We start from the raw sequence: 16,527 nt of genomic DNA on the forward strand, positions 1-16,527 counted from the left end.
CATTATATATTATATATACTTATATATTATATATGTATTTATATATTATATATAATATGTATAAGTATATAATATATACTTATATACAATATATATTATATAATGTAATAATATAATACATATATAATACAATAAAATATATAATATATAGTATATATAATGTATATATGTTATATACATATATAATATCTCATTGTATTGTCAGGGTTCTTTAGAAGGACAGAACTTATATATATAATATATAAATTATATATAATATATAATATTATATATATATAATACATAAATACAATGAGAGAAAGAGATGTTATTCATAATCTGAGGGTTAAAGGAACCTATAATCATACCGGTCTCATTTTATAGATGCACAAACTTTGGTCCCTAGAAATAGAGTAAACCTAGAACCATGGTCTCCTGAACCCAAATTCATGCTCTTTCACCAGGGAAGTACAGCACCTAACAAGCTGTGTGTAACTACAGGACATTCCTCAGTAAACGCTAATCACACAATTAGCCATTGTGTCCTAGGCTAGGATGGAAGAAGTCCTTCTGGAACCCTGTTCCCCATTAACCGTCAGCACGCTCGCGTGTTGGTGTCTGGACGTGGCCGCCTGTAATTACAGCAGCGGTTTATTACTCATGCATGGCAAAGCTGAGACTCTGCAGTTAGCAATGACAGGGACATGATTAAAAGGGAAAACTTCTCTATCAGTGGCTCAGCGGATTGTCATGCACATGTCAGAGCAGTCTAAAGACCTGTGAGCAGCAATCACTGGGGGAGAGGAAGGTCTTTCAGCCCCTGTGAGTCCTGCATTTATTGTAAGTGCTGTGGGAGGGAGGATGGTGGGGAGGGAGGGAGAGAGAAGGGAGGGAATGCAGTGAGCACTTCCTCTCGCTGGACTTCTTCCCAGGGGCCACATGGGCACCACATCTCCAGACTGCACTGCTGAGCGGGAGATAATTTATCTGCTGCTTTGTGGCTCCCCTCCTCCTCCATCCTTCCAGCCAAAAGCCACCCATTGAGAGTTGGCTTCCCTGTACTTCTGGATTCCATCTCTTCTCCCTTAAGGAGCTGCTAGGAAGTCACGTCTTGCCCCTGCAACATGAACCCTGAATCCAGAAGGAGTGAGAGGACCCGGGACCGGCATTGGCCTCAGCACATACCAGCGGACTCAGTTGTTGCAGCAGCCACAGCTGTGACAATCCCAGTAAGAAGTGGGCTGCAGTGGTGGCACCTGGGGAGGAACAAATCTCTGTGTCATTTGAGATCAGCAGTCACTCAGCGGTTGGGGAGCTGAGAGGAGACTGAGTCTGGAGTCAGGCCACTCCATCCACTCCTCTCCACTGCCTCCTGAAGAATCCCTGCAGCCCAGCACAGCTCGCCTCCTCTTTGGCTCAGGGAGGTATGGAAAATGGAAAGGGACAGAAATATTCCTTTAAAAAAAAAACCCATATGGGCCCTGTGGGGTGGCTCATGCCTGTAATCCCAGCACTTTGGGAGGCCAAGGCTGACGGAGCACTTGAGGTCAGGAGTTCGAGACCAGCCTGGCCAAGATGGTGACAACCAGTGTCTACTAAAAATACAAAAATTAGTGGGGTGTGGTGGCACACGCCTGTAATCCCAACTACTCAGGAGGCTGAGGCAGGAGAATCGCTTGAACCCAGGAGGTGGAGGTTGTAGTGAGCCGAGATTGTGCCACTGCGTTCCAGCCTGGGCAACAAAGTGAGACTCCTTCTCAAAAAATACGAATAAAAAAATAAAGAAACCCGTATGAACTTTATAAAATTAATCAGTGAAGAAGAGTGGGGAGGAATGAAAATAAACCAAGCTTGCAGCACATTCAGCGTTCATCAGTAGGTCAGCTTGTTCTCTGACCTGCTTGTTCATGGTTTTTTGCTACCTACTGTCCTAGAATCATGCAGACCCTATTTTTATGTATTTATTATTAATTATTATTATTAATTTTAGAAACAGGGTCTCATTCTGTCACCCAGACTGGAATGCCGTAGCACAATCACAGCTCACTGTGATCTCAAACTCCTGGGCTCAAAAGAGATCCTCCCACCTCAGCCTCCCGGGTAGCTGGGACTCCAGGTGTGCACCACCATGCCCAGCTAGGTTCTTAGTTCTTTTGTAGCAATGGAGTCTCGCTTTGTTGCCAGGCTGCGACCCTGTTACAAGATTATAGTTCCCCTTAACTGCTCCATGGATGACAAGGTAAACATGAAGTGTTAAGTTTTCCCTTCAAGACACTCTTTCAGGTCCTACACAGCAACGAATCTGTGGACATCAGCTGACCCAAAGAACCCCACAAGAAGCTGACTCACCAAAGAATGCAGTTTCCACATCCTGACAATTTCATCCCTCTTATGCCGACCAATCCATGACCCCAATTCTACAGCCCCTTGTCCTCCATGATCCCCTTAAAAGCCCCAGCCCAGGCTGGGTGCAGTGGCTCACAACTGTACTCGCAGCATTTGGGGAGGCCGAGGTGGGCAAACCACGACGTCAGGAGATCGAGACCATCCTGGCTAACACGGTGAAACCCCGTCTCTACTAAAAACACAAAAAGTTAGCTAGGCGTGGTGGCATGCACCTGTAGTCCCAGCCACTTGGGAGGCTGTGACAGGAGAAATTGCTTAAGTCCGGGAGGCAGAGGTTGCAGTGAGCCGAAATCGTGCCACTGCACTCCAACCTGCACAACAGAGCAAGACTCCGTCAAAAACAAAACAAAACCCCAGCCCAGAACTCCTTCGGGAGATGGATTTGAGGGTCTCCTCCCATTTCCTCACTCTGTGCCCTGCAATCATTAAACTCCTTCTCTGCCACAAACCCTACAGTCTCGGTGTAACTGGTCAGTTACTGAGTAGTGGGCATATGAACCTATTGGTTCTGTAATACTTTTGGGACCTGGCATATCCCTGGTAAAATTACACACGTATCCTTCCAATTAGATGACAATGTCTAGATAGGTGTGACCTCTGTAACTCCTTGTACTCTTGCATCTAAGCTTCCTCCTGCAGCAAGGAAGAGCTCACTAATGGATGTGAACAACTAATAATAATGATGATTATCAGGTACTGGACATGCTGAGGGCCTGGGTAAGACCTGAGCTTGCATCCTATGACACCAACGCCCGCCATGGTGGGAAATTTCCCAGGAATAAGCTGATCCACCATCAGGGGTTGCTGGTGGATGCCGCAGATGACGAGGAGGTGAGGATACTCGAGGAGCTGACAAGGGGATTTTGGACGGACTCACCATTACGAAGGACAGGAGCACAGGGAGCTAGAAACAGTGGCAAGGTTGAGGGCTGGACCTCAACAAGGTGTAAGAGAAGTGGGAGCCCAAGAGAGGGCTCAGGTCAGAGAGCTCCAAAGCTGATTCAGATTTTCCAAATGCAGCAATTCCAGATGTTGACTCTTTTTTTTTTTTTTTTTTTTTTTTTTTTTTGAGACGGAGTCTCGCTCAATTGCCCAGGCTGGAGTGCAGTGGCACGATCTCGGCTCACTGCAAGCTCCGCCTCCCGGGTTCACACCATTCTCCCGCCTCGGCCTCCCACAGTGCTGGGATTACAGACGTGAGCCACCGCACCTGGCCCCAGATGTTGACTCTTAGTTCTGGATGTGATCACGGAGTCAAACAGGGAGCAAATGACATGCAACTGAAATCACTCTGAGGTTCAGAGGGTTGGTGGAGTCCTCAACTCAGAGGAATGGCAGGGCCAGCCACGCCAGCAACACCAGCTCTCTATACCCACTGCTGCATTCTTTTTTTTTTTTAAATAGAGATGGGGTCTCACAATGTTGCCCAGGCTGGCCTCGAACTCCCAGGCTCAAGTGATCCTCCCACCTCACCTTCCCAAAGTGTTGGGAGGCTGAGCCACCACGCGAGCCACCGCACCCCGCCCTACTGCTGCATTCCAACCCACTCTCCCAACATCCCCGGATGCACTAAGCCGCAACATGACATCACGTTAAGTCAACATAGTGACTTGGTCACACAATGGCTCCCCAAGCCTACAAAATTAAGTCCAAATCAACCTGGGATCCAAAACCTGGCCCAGTCCAGCCTCCACCCAGTCCTCCTAACAAACTCCCCTTCACCAAGGAGTTCCCACCACACCTCCTCACTTACACGTCCCCACACACTCTTCCGCCCATGCCATTCCCTTGCCAGGAACTCTGCAGATTCCTAGTTCTGGCTCTGACCACCTCTCAAGGGCATCCATTTCTTTTCTTTCTTTAAGATGGAATCTCGCTCTGGAGTGCAGTGGTGGGATCTCATCTCACTGCAACCTCCGCCTCCCAGGTTCAAGTGATTCTCCTGCCTCAGCCTCCCAAGTAGCTGGGATGACAGGTGCCACCACACCCAGCTAATTTTTCTACTTTTAGTAGAGATGAGGTTTCATTGTGTTGGCCAGGCTGGTCTTGAACTCCTGACCTCAAAAGATCCACCCGCCTCGGCCTCCCAAAGTGCTGGGATTACAGGCGTAAGCCATTGCACCCGGCCAAGAGAATCCATTTCTTCTGATTTGCTTTCACACCTTCCACAAGGTAGACTCTCTACCTGGCACCTATTGTGCATGCACGAAAATTTCTAAGTGTTCTTGCTTAAATTCAGCACTTATTGGCTAAGCACCTACTGTGCACCAGTTCAAGCCTCCCTACTTCCACGCTCAGTCTAATATTCTTTTCTTTTTTTTTTTTTTTTGAGACGGAGTCTCGATCTGTCGCCCAGGCTGGAGTGCAGTGGTGCGATCTCAACTCACAGCAACTCTGTCTCCCAGGTTCAAGTGATTCTCCTGTCTCAGCCTCCCAAGTAGCTGGGATTACAGGCATGCGCCACCATGCCTAGCTAATTTTTGTAATTTTAGTAGAGACGGGGTTTCACCATGTTGGCCAGGCTGGTCTCGAACTCCTGATTAAGTGATCTACCTGCTTCGGGCCTCCCAAAGTGCTGAGATTACAGGCCTGAGCCACTGTGCCCAGTCAGTCTAATATTCTTTAGGGACAGAGCACATCCCTGGTAAAGCCACAAAGGTATCTTTCCACTATTCCACAATGCCTAAGTAAGCACGATCCCTGCACATCATTGTACTCTTAGCATCTAGCCTACGCCTCCCAGCAAGAAAGTGCTCACTGATGGATATGAATGACCGTCATGTTCTGTAATTGGGTTTGACAGAGACAGGCTGCCATTTCTTCTCCTAGGCATCAAAAGCCATCAGCCAAAGGCACCATCATTATAAGTAAGAGGAGGAGCAGGGGATGCGAGGAGAAGGAAGAAGGAAATGGAGTTTGGCTCAGATAAACACATGGAAGAGAGAAGGATCCAAAAGTAGTCCAAAGAGTCCAAGAAAGTTACAAGGAAAAGGACCTCCTCTCACCTCGTTTGAGATTCACATAGCAAAAAACAATGACCACACTCTGCTACGAAGCATCTCTAGCTGTCCATGCATCCATTCAAGAAATATCTCCTGAGGGCCCCGCACGGTGGCTCATGCCTGTAATCCCAGCACTTTGGGTGGCTGAGGCAGGAGGATCACTTGAGGTCAGGAGTTTAAGAGAGGGCTGGCCAACATGGTGAAACCCCATCTCTACTAAAAATACACACACACACACACACACACACACAGAGAGAGAGAGAGAGAGAGAGAGAGAGAGCGCCAAATGTGGTGGCTCATGCCTGTAATCCCAGCACTTTGGGAGACTGTGGCAGGAGGATCACTTGAGGTCAGGAGTTCAAGACCAGGCTGGCCAATATGGTGAAACCCTGTCTCTACTAAAAATACACACACACACACACACACACACACACACACACACACACACACACACACAAAATAGCCGGATGTGGTGGTGCATGCCTGTAATCCCAGCTACCAGGGAGGCTGAGGCAGGAGGATCACTTGAACCCAGGGGAGGCAGAGTTTGCAGTAAGCCGAGATCTTGCCACTGCACTCCAGCCTGGGTGACAGAGACTCTGTTTCAAAAAGAAAGAAAGGAAAGAAAGGGAAGGAAGGGAAGGAAGGGAAGGAAGGGAAGGAAGGGAAGGAAGGGAAGGAAGGGAAGGAAGGGAAGGAAGGAAGGAAGGAAGGGAAGGAAGGAAGGGGGAAAGGAAAAGGAAAAGGAAGGAAAGGAAAAGAAAAGAAAGAGAGAGAACATCTCCTGAGTACCTACCTTGGCCGAGGGCAGCTCTAAGTGTCTCGGGAATATAATGGGAAACAGCACGCATGGCCCTTCCCATAAGTACTTTGTATTCTCACAACTGCTGTGTGTTGGGTTTCATTCTTATGCTATACATTTTGAATTTCAATTCATTCTGACATATGACAGTCCCATTTTGCACTTAAAAAGTGAAGGGACTTGCCCAAGGTCACAGAGGTAATAAGCAACAGTGGAAATCAAATTCAGTCTGTCTTTTTTTTTTTTTTTTTTTTTTTTTGAGACAGATTCTTGCTCTGCTCACTGCAACCTCCACCTCCCAGGCTCAAGCAATTCTCCCGCCTCAGCCTCCCGAGTAGCTGGGATTACAGACGCCCGCCACCAGGCCTGGCTAATTTTTCTATTTTTAGTAGAGACGGGGTTTTGCCATGTTGGCCAGGCTGGTCTCTAACTCCTGACCTCGTGATCCACCTGCCTCAGCCTCCCAAAGTGCTGGGATTACAGGCGTGAGTCACCGCACCTGGCCCTGAGTGTCCTTTTAATACACTGGTTTTGAGGGGTTTTGTTAGAGTTTGGGTCTTGCTCTGTCACCCAGGATGGATGAGTGCAGTGGTGCAATCACGGCTCACTGCAGCCTCAAACTCCTAGGCTCAAGCGTTCCTCCCACCTCAGCCTCTTTGGTAGCTGCGACCATGGGCATGCACCACAACGTCTGGCTAATTTTTTATTTTTTGTAGAGACAAGGTCTTGCTATGTTGCCCAAGCTAGTCTTAAACTCCTGGTCTCAAGCCATCCTTCCGCCTCAGCCTCCCAAAGTGCTAGGATTACAGGCGTAAGCCACCGCGCCTGGTTCTTCCAATATAGTCTTAAAGACTCCCAGGTCATCTAATCTTAGGTTGTTTCTTCACTGGCCTTGGGCTTGGGTGTGCTCATGTTCCATCTTCCTGTGGTCACTCTTAGCTCTAAGTAATTACCGAGCTTTCTTCCTGTCCACAGAAGGCACTCCAGATTTGGCAACAAGCAAAGGTCAGGGGGGTTGGGTTTCTTCAGCGAGAATGACACTGGCTGCCTCTCCTGCTACCTCTGGGCTGGTCAGGCGGCAGCTGCCCCCACTGGCAGGGTGCCAGTCACACTCACGTGCCAGTCACACTCACCTGCCAACACAGATGTGCCCGCATCTGAGGGCTGTCCAGAAACAGGACTCCCTGTTTCTTCATGAGGGGCCAGCTGCAACCAGACACCTTGAGTCCTCAGAGGTAAAGGGAGTGGGTGTCCCTCTAGCACCCAAGCCCTGGTTCTGGGACCGAGACTTCCACAAGCCAGGGCCCGCACCTGTCCTCAATCCCTGTGGAATGTCTGCGTGCAGCAAATGAAGGCTTGAACTGCCCTGGTTTCCTTCTGATGTTCCCTGCAGCGACTGATTTTAATATGCACATGTGCCCTCTCCCTCCCTTCGCTCCTTCCTGCAGGAAATGGTGGTACCATCCAGCATCTGTGGGCGGCAAGAAAGAAGAAATATAAACACCAGACCACCTCTGGCATTGATGAACAGAGATGCTTTCCAAACGCCATGCCTCTCTTTTTGTTTTTGGTTTTGGTGTTTGCTAGCTCGTTTGTTTTTGAGACAGAGTCTCGCTCTGTCGCCCAGGTTGGAGTGCAATGGCATGATCCCTGCTCACTGCAGCCTCTGCCTCCCGGGTTCAAGCAATGCTCTTGCCTCAACCTCTTGAGTAGCTGGGATTACAGATGCTCGCCACCAAGCCTGGCTAATTTTTGTATTTTTAGTAGAGACGAGGTTTCACCACCTTGGCCAGGCTGGTCTGAAACTCCTGACCTCAAGTGATCTGCCCGCCTCGGCCTCCCAAAGTGCTGGGATTACAGGCATGAGCCACCGTGCCTGGCCACCATCCCTCTCTTTCTGACTCCACCGTGGAGACCTGACCCTCTGTCTCTCTGTGCCAACTCACTTCCCTTGCCTAGGGAGTTCAGTTGGGTGGGTTGTGGTGTGCTGGGGCTACATAGGAGAGTTTTGGTTTCCTATCGCTCAGACTCCAACTTCAAGTGCCTGAGTGGCCTGGGGGCAGGACTGGAAGAGGTAATTTTGACTTCTCTCCATTTCTACAAAGATTTTCAATTTCTTTAAGTAACTCCACTTCTATTCAATATCTTTCTGAAATCTAAATTTGGTACCTAAGTTGAATCAATTGCATTTCTTCTTATGACAGAGAAGCCCTGGGCTCACAGGGCTACAGCTCTGATGTGTGCCCTGCATGGGGACTCTGAGGAGGGGAGGGGGTGTCTCTAAGGTTTGGAGCCTGCGAGGGGCAAGTCAAATTCCAGATCCCTCCATCTCTTTCCCCTTACTCATTAGGAAAGTGCTGGACTCCTGGGAGGAAGTACTCTGGTATTCCTGAACCTGGCTCTGCCCTTCCCTAACTGTGTTACCCTGGAGAAGTCACACAGTAGCTCTGTTTCTCACCTTTCTCATCTCTAAAATGAGAGAAATAAGTAACTTCCTCAGGTGACAGAAACATGATAGAAAGCCAAAAATCACGTACAGAAGAATTTTAACAAGAAATCCATCTGTCCCTAGGTTCACTTTCTTTTTTATTTTATTTTATGCTATTCTATTTATTTATTTGAGACCGAATCTTGCTCCGTCACCCAGGCTGGAGTGCGGTGGTGCAATCTCAGTTCACTGCAACCTCTGCCTCCCAAGTTCAAGCCATTCTCCTGCCTCAGCCTCCAGAGTAGCTGGGATTACAGGCACGAGCCACCGCACCCTGCTAATTTTTGTATTTTTTTTAGAGACAGGGTTTTGCCATGCTGGCCAGACTGGTCTGGACCTCCTGGCCTCAAGTGATCCACTCACCTCGGCCTCCCAAAGTGCTGGGATTACAGGTGTGAGCCACTGTGCCCGGCCACTAGGTCCACTTTCTTAATGCTCGTACAAAGCCAACAGGCCATCGTTTAAAATGTTTTTAAACACGGTATTGTTTCCTGTATAACTGGTTTAGATTTTCCAAATTTTTTACAATAAATATGAATTAATTTTATTCTACAAAAAAGAATATGTAGTTGACCCTTGAACAAGGGTCTGAACTGCACGGGTCCACCTGTACATAGATTTTTTTTCTTCCTCTGCCACCCCTGAGACAGCAAGACCAACCCTTCCTCCTCCTCAGCCTACTCAATGTGAAGACGACCAGGATGAAGACCTTTACGATAATCCACTTCTACTCAATTAATAGTAAATATATTTTCCTTCCACATGATTTTTTATTTTTCTTTTGAGCCAGAAGGCTGGAGAGCAGTGGTACAATCATAGCTCACTGTAGCCTCGAACTCCTAGGCTCAAAACATCCTCCCACCTCAGCTTCCTGAAGAGCTGGGACCACAGGTGTGCACCACCATGCCCGGCTGATTTTTGTAAAGATGAGATCTTGCTATGTTGCCCAGGTTGGTCTCCTGGCCTCAACTGATCTTCTCACTTCAGCTTCCCATAGTACACGGATTTTACAGGCATGAGCCAATGCGCCCAGCCTATACAATTTTCTTAATATTTCCTTCTCTTTAGCTTACTTTTTATAAGAATATAGTGTATAATACACACAATGTAGAAAATAAGTGTTAATCAACTGCTTATGTTACCAGTTAGCCTTCTGGTCAAGAGTAGGCTATTAATAGTTAAGTTCTGGGGGAGTCAAAAATTATACTTGGATTTTTTTTTTTTTTTTTGAGACGGAGTCTCGCTGTGTCACCCAGGCTGGAGTGCAGTGGCGCGATCTCGGCTCACTGCAAGCTCCGCCTCCCAGGTTTACGCCATTCTCCTGCCTCAGCCTCCGAGTAGCTGGGACTACAGGCGCCCGCCACCACGCCCGGCTAGTTTTTTGTATTTTTAGTAGAGACGGGGTTTCACCTTGTTAGCCAGGATGGTCTCGATCTCCTGACTTCGTGATCCACCCGCCTCGGCCTCCCAAAGTACTGGGATTACAGGCTTGAGCCACCGCGCCCGGCCTATACTTGGATTTTTGACTGTGCAAGGGTTGGCGTCGCTAACCTCTGCATTGTTCAAGGATTAACTATAAAGCCATATTCACGTTATGAAATCATACATTTAACAAAAACACGCTGAAACTTGCCGATTCCTAACCTGGCTCACTTCCGAGGGCCTTCGTCCGAGGGCCTGGAAGGATCCCGTTCTCTTCAGTCAGGAAGGTGAAGACTAGAGGAGCCACAAGATGGCGCAGGCAAGATGGCTTTCTCACACTCAGTCTCTCTAGCTGAGTCCTCCCAGCCCCTACTCCTCTCCACATCCATCCAACCCAACCCAGCCTTTACAGCCTTGCTTATTTCCTATCTGGCCATCACTTACCTCCTCAAACTAGTTCCCAACAACTTGATCAACCAATAAACCTTAAGTGCCCCATTAAGTGCAAGGGGCTGTGGTGTGATGAGGGATGGAGGTGGTATTAAAAGTCAAAAATATGGTTCCAGCCCTTAAAAGGCCTATGGTCAAGGCGCTGTGGCTCACACCTCTAATCCCAGCACTTTGGGAGGCCAAGGCCGGGGGTGGGGAGGGGGATGAAATGGAGTGGGTGGGGATCACTTGAACTCAGGAGTTTGAAACCAGCCCTAGCAACTTGGCAGAACCCCATCTCTACAAAAAATTTGTTAGGCATGGTAGCACGTACTTGTAGCTCCTGCTACTAGGGAGCCTGAGGTGGGAGGATCACTTGAGCCCGGGAAGTAGAGGTTGCAATGAGCTATGATTGCATCACTACACTCCGGCCTGAGTAACAGAGTGAGACTCTGTCTCAAAAAAAAAAAAAAAAGAAGAAGCCTATAGGCAGGGCACAGTGGCTCACGCCTGTTATCTCAGCACTTTGGGAGGCCGAGGCGGGCGGATCACTTGAGGTCAGGAGCTCAAGACCAGTCTGGCCAACATAGCAAAACCCCATCTCTACTAAAAATACAAAAAATTGCCAGGCGTGGTGGTGGGCGCCTATAGTCCCAGATACTTGGGAGCTGAGGCAGGAAAGTCGCCTGAACCCAGGAGGCGGAGACTGCAGTGAGCGGAGATCTCACCACTGCACTCCAGCTCGGCAACAGAGCAAGACTCCATCTCAAAAAAAAAAAAAAAAAAAGTAGCAGCAGCCAGGAGGAGGTAGAGCCCTCCATAAATCCCACCTGCTTGGACTTCACAGGGGTCCACGAGAAAGATTTAAGAAACTTGAACAACCTTTAAAATGCCCGGCTCCCACTCTGTACCAAGTGGCCTTGGCCCTCTTACATGCACAGTGCACCAGCTCTAGCAGTCTCTCCATTAATTCCAAAGGAATAAAGAACATTAAGGTCAAGGTTTCCTTCTCCACCCTCGGGAGCAATGAATGAAGACCGGCTGCAGAGCAAGAGAACACGTGTCTCCCCAGGCACTAGGAGCCCTTTGCCTTCTCACTGCAGCCTCCCACTGCAGCGGGTGGAGAGCATCAACAGATGGGACACGCCGGCAGAGGATGAAGGTGCTTGAGGGGCCAGGTGGAGATAGGAAGAGTCCCCTATATTTCACAATTTTTCCCTGCTCTTTTCCTGCAGGCTTCACGTCACCGCAAATGACACTAGGCAGTCAGACCGATGACATCTGCCTAGTCGCAGCTTGCATTCTTAGCTTGCCCAGGAAAAGCTCTCAACTTGGCCTTGCTGCCCACTTACAAGTCAGGAAAACTCAGCCCTCCCGCCCCACAGCACCTGACTCCACCAGCCCAGGAACTGTTTACAGGGCAGAAGACCACAGAGAAGGAAGCCAGATGCCAGCCGATCTGAAGCAAGCTCTCAGCTTAAGTCCTCGAAACGAGCTGGCTTTGGAGGTCGGATGGGTTTTCTACCTTTACTCTGTTTGATGTAGGCAGCAGAGTGCCAGGCAGTGGGTCAAGGGCCCTGTCCCAAGTTTGTTAGAAAGGCAAATTCTCAGCCCCCACCCCACACCCAGACCGGGACGGGAGACCCAGAAATCTGTCTTAAAGGGCTCTTCAGTGATTGTGATGCACACGCTGAAGATTGAGACACTGGTGCAGGAGCTAAGAACCTCCATTCTGGAGCCTGACATTCCAGCTTCAATTCCCAGCTCTGACACTCACTAGCCAGGTGACTGTGAGCACGTTGTTCAGGTGGGTGTCAGAGCACCCATCTCGCAGGTCATTGTAAAGGCTCAATGGGTTCATGTAAGTCCGTGACATGTAGAAAGTAGCCTCCTAACCTTCCTTCACCTAGTGTTCTCATTTCTCATCTGGGGATGGGTGGAGCCTCTCTGGACAGATGTGAACATACAGTGAGATAATGCACTTGTAATGTCTTCACACACATCTGGCACACAGCAAGAATTCCATCAGTTATTATTATAGAATTTTATTATTCCTATGAGGGAAGTTTTGGGTACAGCTATATAACATTTAGTGCTCCTAATTGAAACTAATACTGGGGCCAGGCATGGTGGCTCACTCCTGTCATCCCAACACTTTGGGAGGCCCAGGCGGGAGGACTGCTTGAAGCCAAGAGTTTGAGACCAGCCTGGCCAACCTAGCAAGACCCTGTCTCTGCAAAAAATTAAAAAATTAGCAGGGTGTGGTGATGCACATCTGTAGACCCAGCTACTTGGGAGGCTGAGGCCGGAGGATGACTTGAGCCCAGGAGTTCGAAGCTGCAGTGAGCTGTGACTGCACCACTGCACTCCAGCCTGAGTGACAGAGCAAGAAGACCCTGTCTCACAAAAAAAAAAAAAAAGGAAAACATAAAACAAAGAAACTGATACTAAAATAACCTGTGTCCCTGAGAAAAGCCTGATGAGTGAGGGAAACCAGGTTATCCTTTGAAGTTCCTATGGGTATGTCTACGGCAGGAATCTATCCCAAATTATAAGCCACCCCGTAAGTTTCTGATTCCTCCAGAAATGAACTATTAGTTTTTTTGCATTCTGTGCCATATTTCAGACACTTGAGAGAACAGCTTCTGCATAACTTTCGTGGGCTACCCTGACAGCCAGGCCATATACCCTGTAAGTTCAAGGCATCCCCTGGATACCTGTCAAATGGCATTGAGAAGACCGCAGCATCCTTTCATCGGCTCAGAGATCTGACCTCCCGTCTCCCTTCACCCCATCCCTCCGCCGAGTACCCAGCAGGGACCACTGGTGAGCAGGAAGGGAACCATCTGCCATCCTCCTTCTCCCTGCCCCCTGCCACCACGGTGAAGACAGCTGAGCCTGATCCTCCAGTGTGAGAAGGTATACGTCTGTATTTGCAATTCCACATATTTTTGTTTTCAACAAACCTAATACTCCTTTCACTTAGGGGGAAACCATGGATAGAAGTTTGTGCCTATGGGGTCGAGAGCACAGGCTCTGTGGTCAACCAGACACAGGGTTCTGACTCCAAACTCTACTATTATTCCTATTACAGCGGTTTGAGGCGCAGTTATACCTTATTTAACACAGGGCAACTTAGTTAACCTCGCCTCGCTTCTTTTTCTCATTTCCCCTCTGGGGATGGGTGGAGTCTCGCTGGACAGATGTGAACATACAGTGAGATAATGCACTTGTAATGTCTTTGCACGCATCTGGCACACAGTAAGAATTCCATCAGTTATTATTATCACGATCTGCGTGATTATCTGCAGTTCGTTTGAGAACATGAGTTAGCAGCTCAGAAAGGGAGGAGGCAGTCTGTACCTAAGTATGTATCTGCTTGGATAACCCCACGAGTCCTGGAAACCTGCCTGTACTCAGGTAGGTAACACTCACTCCGACTTTGGGGACAGCAAGTGTCCAATGACCTGGCCCAGGTGTGACGAGAGCACATAAAAAGTCTCCCTCTTCTCCTGAAGTACTGAGGACAACATTTTAGATGGCACAGATTCTGACAATTGTCACTAATGGGATGCCACATCTCGCTTTGCTACATTCTGGAAACTTCCCAGGCCCACCTTGAACTTTTAACAATCGCCCCTCCGCAGCCCCCAAGGAGAAACAAAGGAAGCGGGAAGGGAGGAGTCCTCATTCTTAGCTAAGCAGCTCACCTCATAGAGAGATGGCATATTCCTCCGATATACTACCGAAGCGCATTAGCTCTGCGACCTGGGGCCTTGCCTTTGTCTGCAGACATCTAAGCCCTCCAATCTCCCCGCTCCCTACTCCCCCACCAAACGCTGGGCTCTAAAACTATTTCCTCCTACACGTCTGCCCGCGTGCCTCCAGTCCCATTTGGCCGCTACACTAGTTTCTGCGCTCGGGCTGGAGTCGCCAGGGAATGATTTCCAGTCCGCACGCGGGGACCCGGAGCCAACTGTACTGACATGTTTCCAGGATAAAACCAAACTTGCAGGTGGGGCACGGAAAAGAATCAGGCAAGTTGTTCTTTCCAGCAGCCCCGGCCATCTGCCCGAGATGGGGCAGGAAGAGTAAGACGGAGAGCGCGGGAGCCAGGATGTGCCGGCTCCCAGACACAGCGCGCAGCGCGCAGGAACCCCGGGGCTCACTCTGTGCCCGGCCCGCCCGCACCGAGCCCCGGAGGCGCCGGCGTGCGTCCTTACCATTCAGCTGCCGGTACACGATGTCCTCCAGCAGCGACAGGCGCTTCAGGACCGCATCCTGGATGGGGCTGGCGCTGTGCGCGCTGAGGTTGGCCACCTCGGCGCGCGGCCGGATCTCGTGGAAGGCGTCTCCGCTGCGCACCGCGATGGGCCGGCACTTGGCCAGGAAGAGCACGAAGCCGGCTACCGCGATCAAGTTCAACACCAGCAGCACTTTGACTCTTCTCAGTGAAGCCATCAAACAGCCCAGCCGGCCCTCGCCCCGGACCCGCGCCCCCTGGGGCTCCGGCGAGGCGCGGGGCAGCCAGGGGCCGTGCAAGCCTCACACACCAGACGGCCGGCAGGGATCCAAGCCCCTGCCCGCCCCACCTCAAGGATGCTTGGGCGGCGGAGACAGCTGGGAGGACGGAACGGTCGTGGGGAGCGCGGAATCGCTCACACGGAAGACCCCGCTCTGCAGAAGTGCTCCCCGAGACGCCTACTCAGTCCACGGCGCACGGCCCCTTCCAGGCGTCTCGGGGAAAGGCCAGGGACTTCGGGGTCTCTCTTCTGCACCAGCAAGGGGTTCGTCTCTGGACCTCTAGCTGCCGGCGCCGCGGACTCCGGGGCCGGCAGGCGGGGCCGCCCGGGAGGCGCAGAGGGAGCGGCGCGCAGGTGCCGGGCTCAGGGATCGCCGCCCGCCCACGGCGGAGCGCGCCGCGCCTGGGGCCGCACAGCCTCCACCCTCGCCCGCAGGCGGCCGTGGCGGCGCGCCACCCGCGCTCTTCAGCAGAGGACCCGCTTCCCCTGGCTGGCGCCTTTGTTCCGCTCACCGACCCGCTTCATCGCGCCGGGCAGAGGGGAAGCTTGCGCGGGGCGCCCGCATCCTCGAGGCTCCGCAGTCACGCTCAAGTCTCAATTACTCTCAAAGTGGGGGCAACACTAGGGGGCGGGCGCGGGGCCGAGCGCGACGTCCTCTCCGCCCCCCGCGCGGGGTCTACCCCACCTCGCCGGCAAACTCACCAGCGCGCTCAGCGCCGCCGGCTGCCGGACACGTTCCAAGCCCCCAAACCGCGCCAAGAGCCTTCGGGGCCTGCAGGGCGCACCGGCCTGTCTCGGAGCTGGCGCGTCGCGAGGCTGGCCGGAAGGAGTCGGACCTCAAAAGTCACAGCAGTTCTCTACCCCCTCCGACAACGCCGCGGGGGAGCGCGGCGGGGAGGGACGCGCGGCAGGGAGGGACGCGCGCCGTATCACCCTCCGCTCGCCAGATCCGGCTGCGCGGCTCGTCCCGCGCCCCTGGGAGCCAAACGCCGAGTCTCCCAATTGGCGGACGCAGTGACACCGCCGCTGCGGCACCGAGAGCCACACAGCCCTTGAGCTAGGGAGCCCTGAGGGGACGCGCAGGTGGCGGCGGAGGGCGGGGCGCGGCCCGAGGGGAGCGGCGGCGGCGCCAGCTCCTCCTCCGCCGCCCCTGGCCGCCCTGTCCCCGCGAGGCTGTCGGCCGCCGCCGCCCGCAGGCTGCCGAGCGCACAGCTCCCCGGCTTGCCGGCTCGTGCGCGCGCACCCGGGCAGGGCGGGGGCGCCTGGAGAGTGGGGACCGCGCGGGATGGAGGCAGTCAAGGCATGCTGGCTGCGGCCGGCGCTGGAGGGACCCTTTAGTTCTCAGTACTCCCCGAGCGGGCGGGTTCGTTCCATCCCGGTTGGCGATGAAGACATCCTTCTCTGTGTGCTCGCGGCTCCGCGCTGCGTGGCCAGGAATGGCTAGAGGGAAAATCTGGCCTGGAGACTTGGATTCTG

The 16,527-nt window shown here is 51.5% G+C and overlaps 1 protein-coding gene across 4 annotated transcripts in view; it reads right to left on the bottom strand.

The window, feature by feature from the left end:
* The window catches only part of GALNT17 (polypeptide N-acetylgalactosaminyltransferase 17), a 606,009-nt gene extending 590,669 nt beyond the window's left edge, over nucleotides 1-15,340 (bottom strand). For 3 of the 4 annotated variants that reach the window (XM_071095316.1, XM_011715329.3, XM_071095317.1), the window contains exon 1: nucleotides 14,752-15,340. In XM_071095316.1, coding sequence (XP_070951417.1) covers nucleotides 14,752-14,989 — 238 coding nt within the window. In that variant the 5' untranslated portion in view covers nucleotides 14,990-15,340. The remainder of the gene's footprint in view (nucleotides 1-14,751) is intronic. The other variant, XM_071095315.1, reaches the window with a different exon arrangement.
* Between the last annotated feature and the right edge of the window lie 1,187 nt (nucleotides 15,341-16,527).

The sequence above is a fragment of the Macaca nemestrina genome, chromosome 4 (genome assembly GCF_043159975.1).
Source record: "Macaca nemestrina isolate mMacNem1 chromosome 4, mMacNem.hap1, whole genome shotgun sequence".
Classification (NCBI taxonomy): domain Eukaryota; kingdom Metazoa; phylum Chordata; class Mammalia; order Primates; family Cercopithecidae; genus Macaca; species Macaca nemestrina.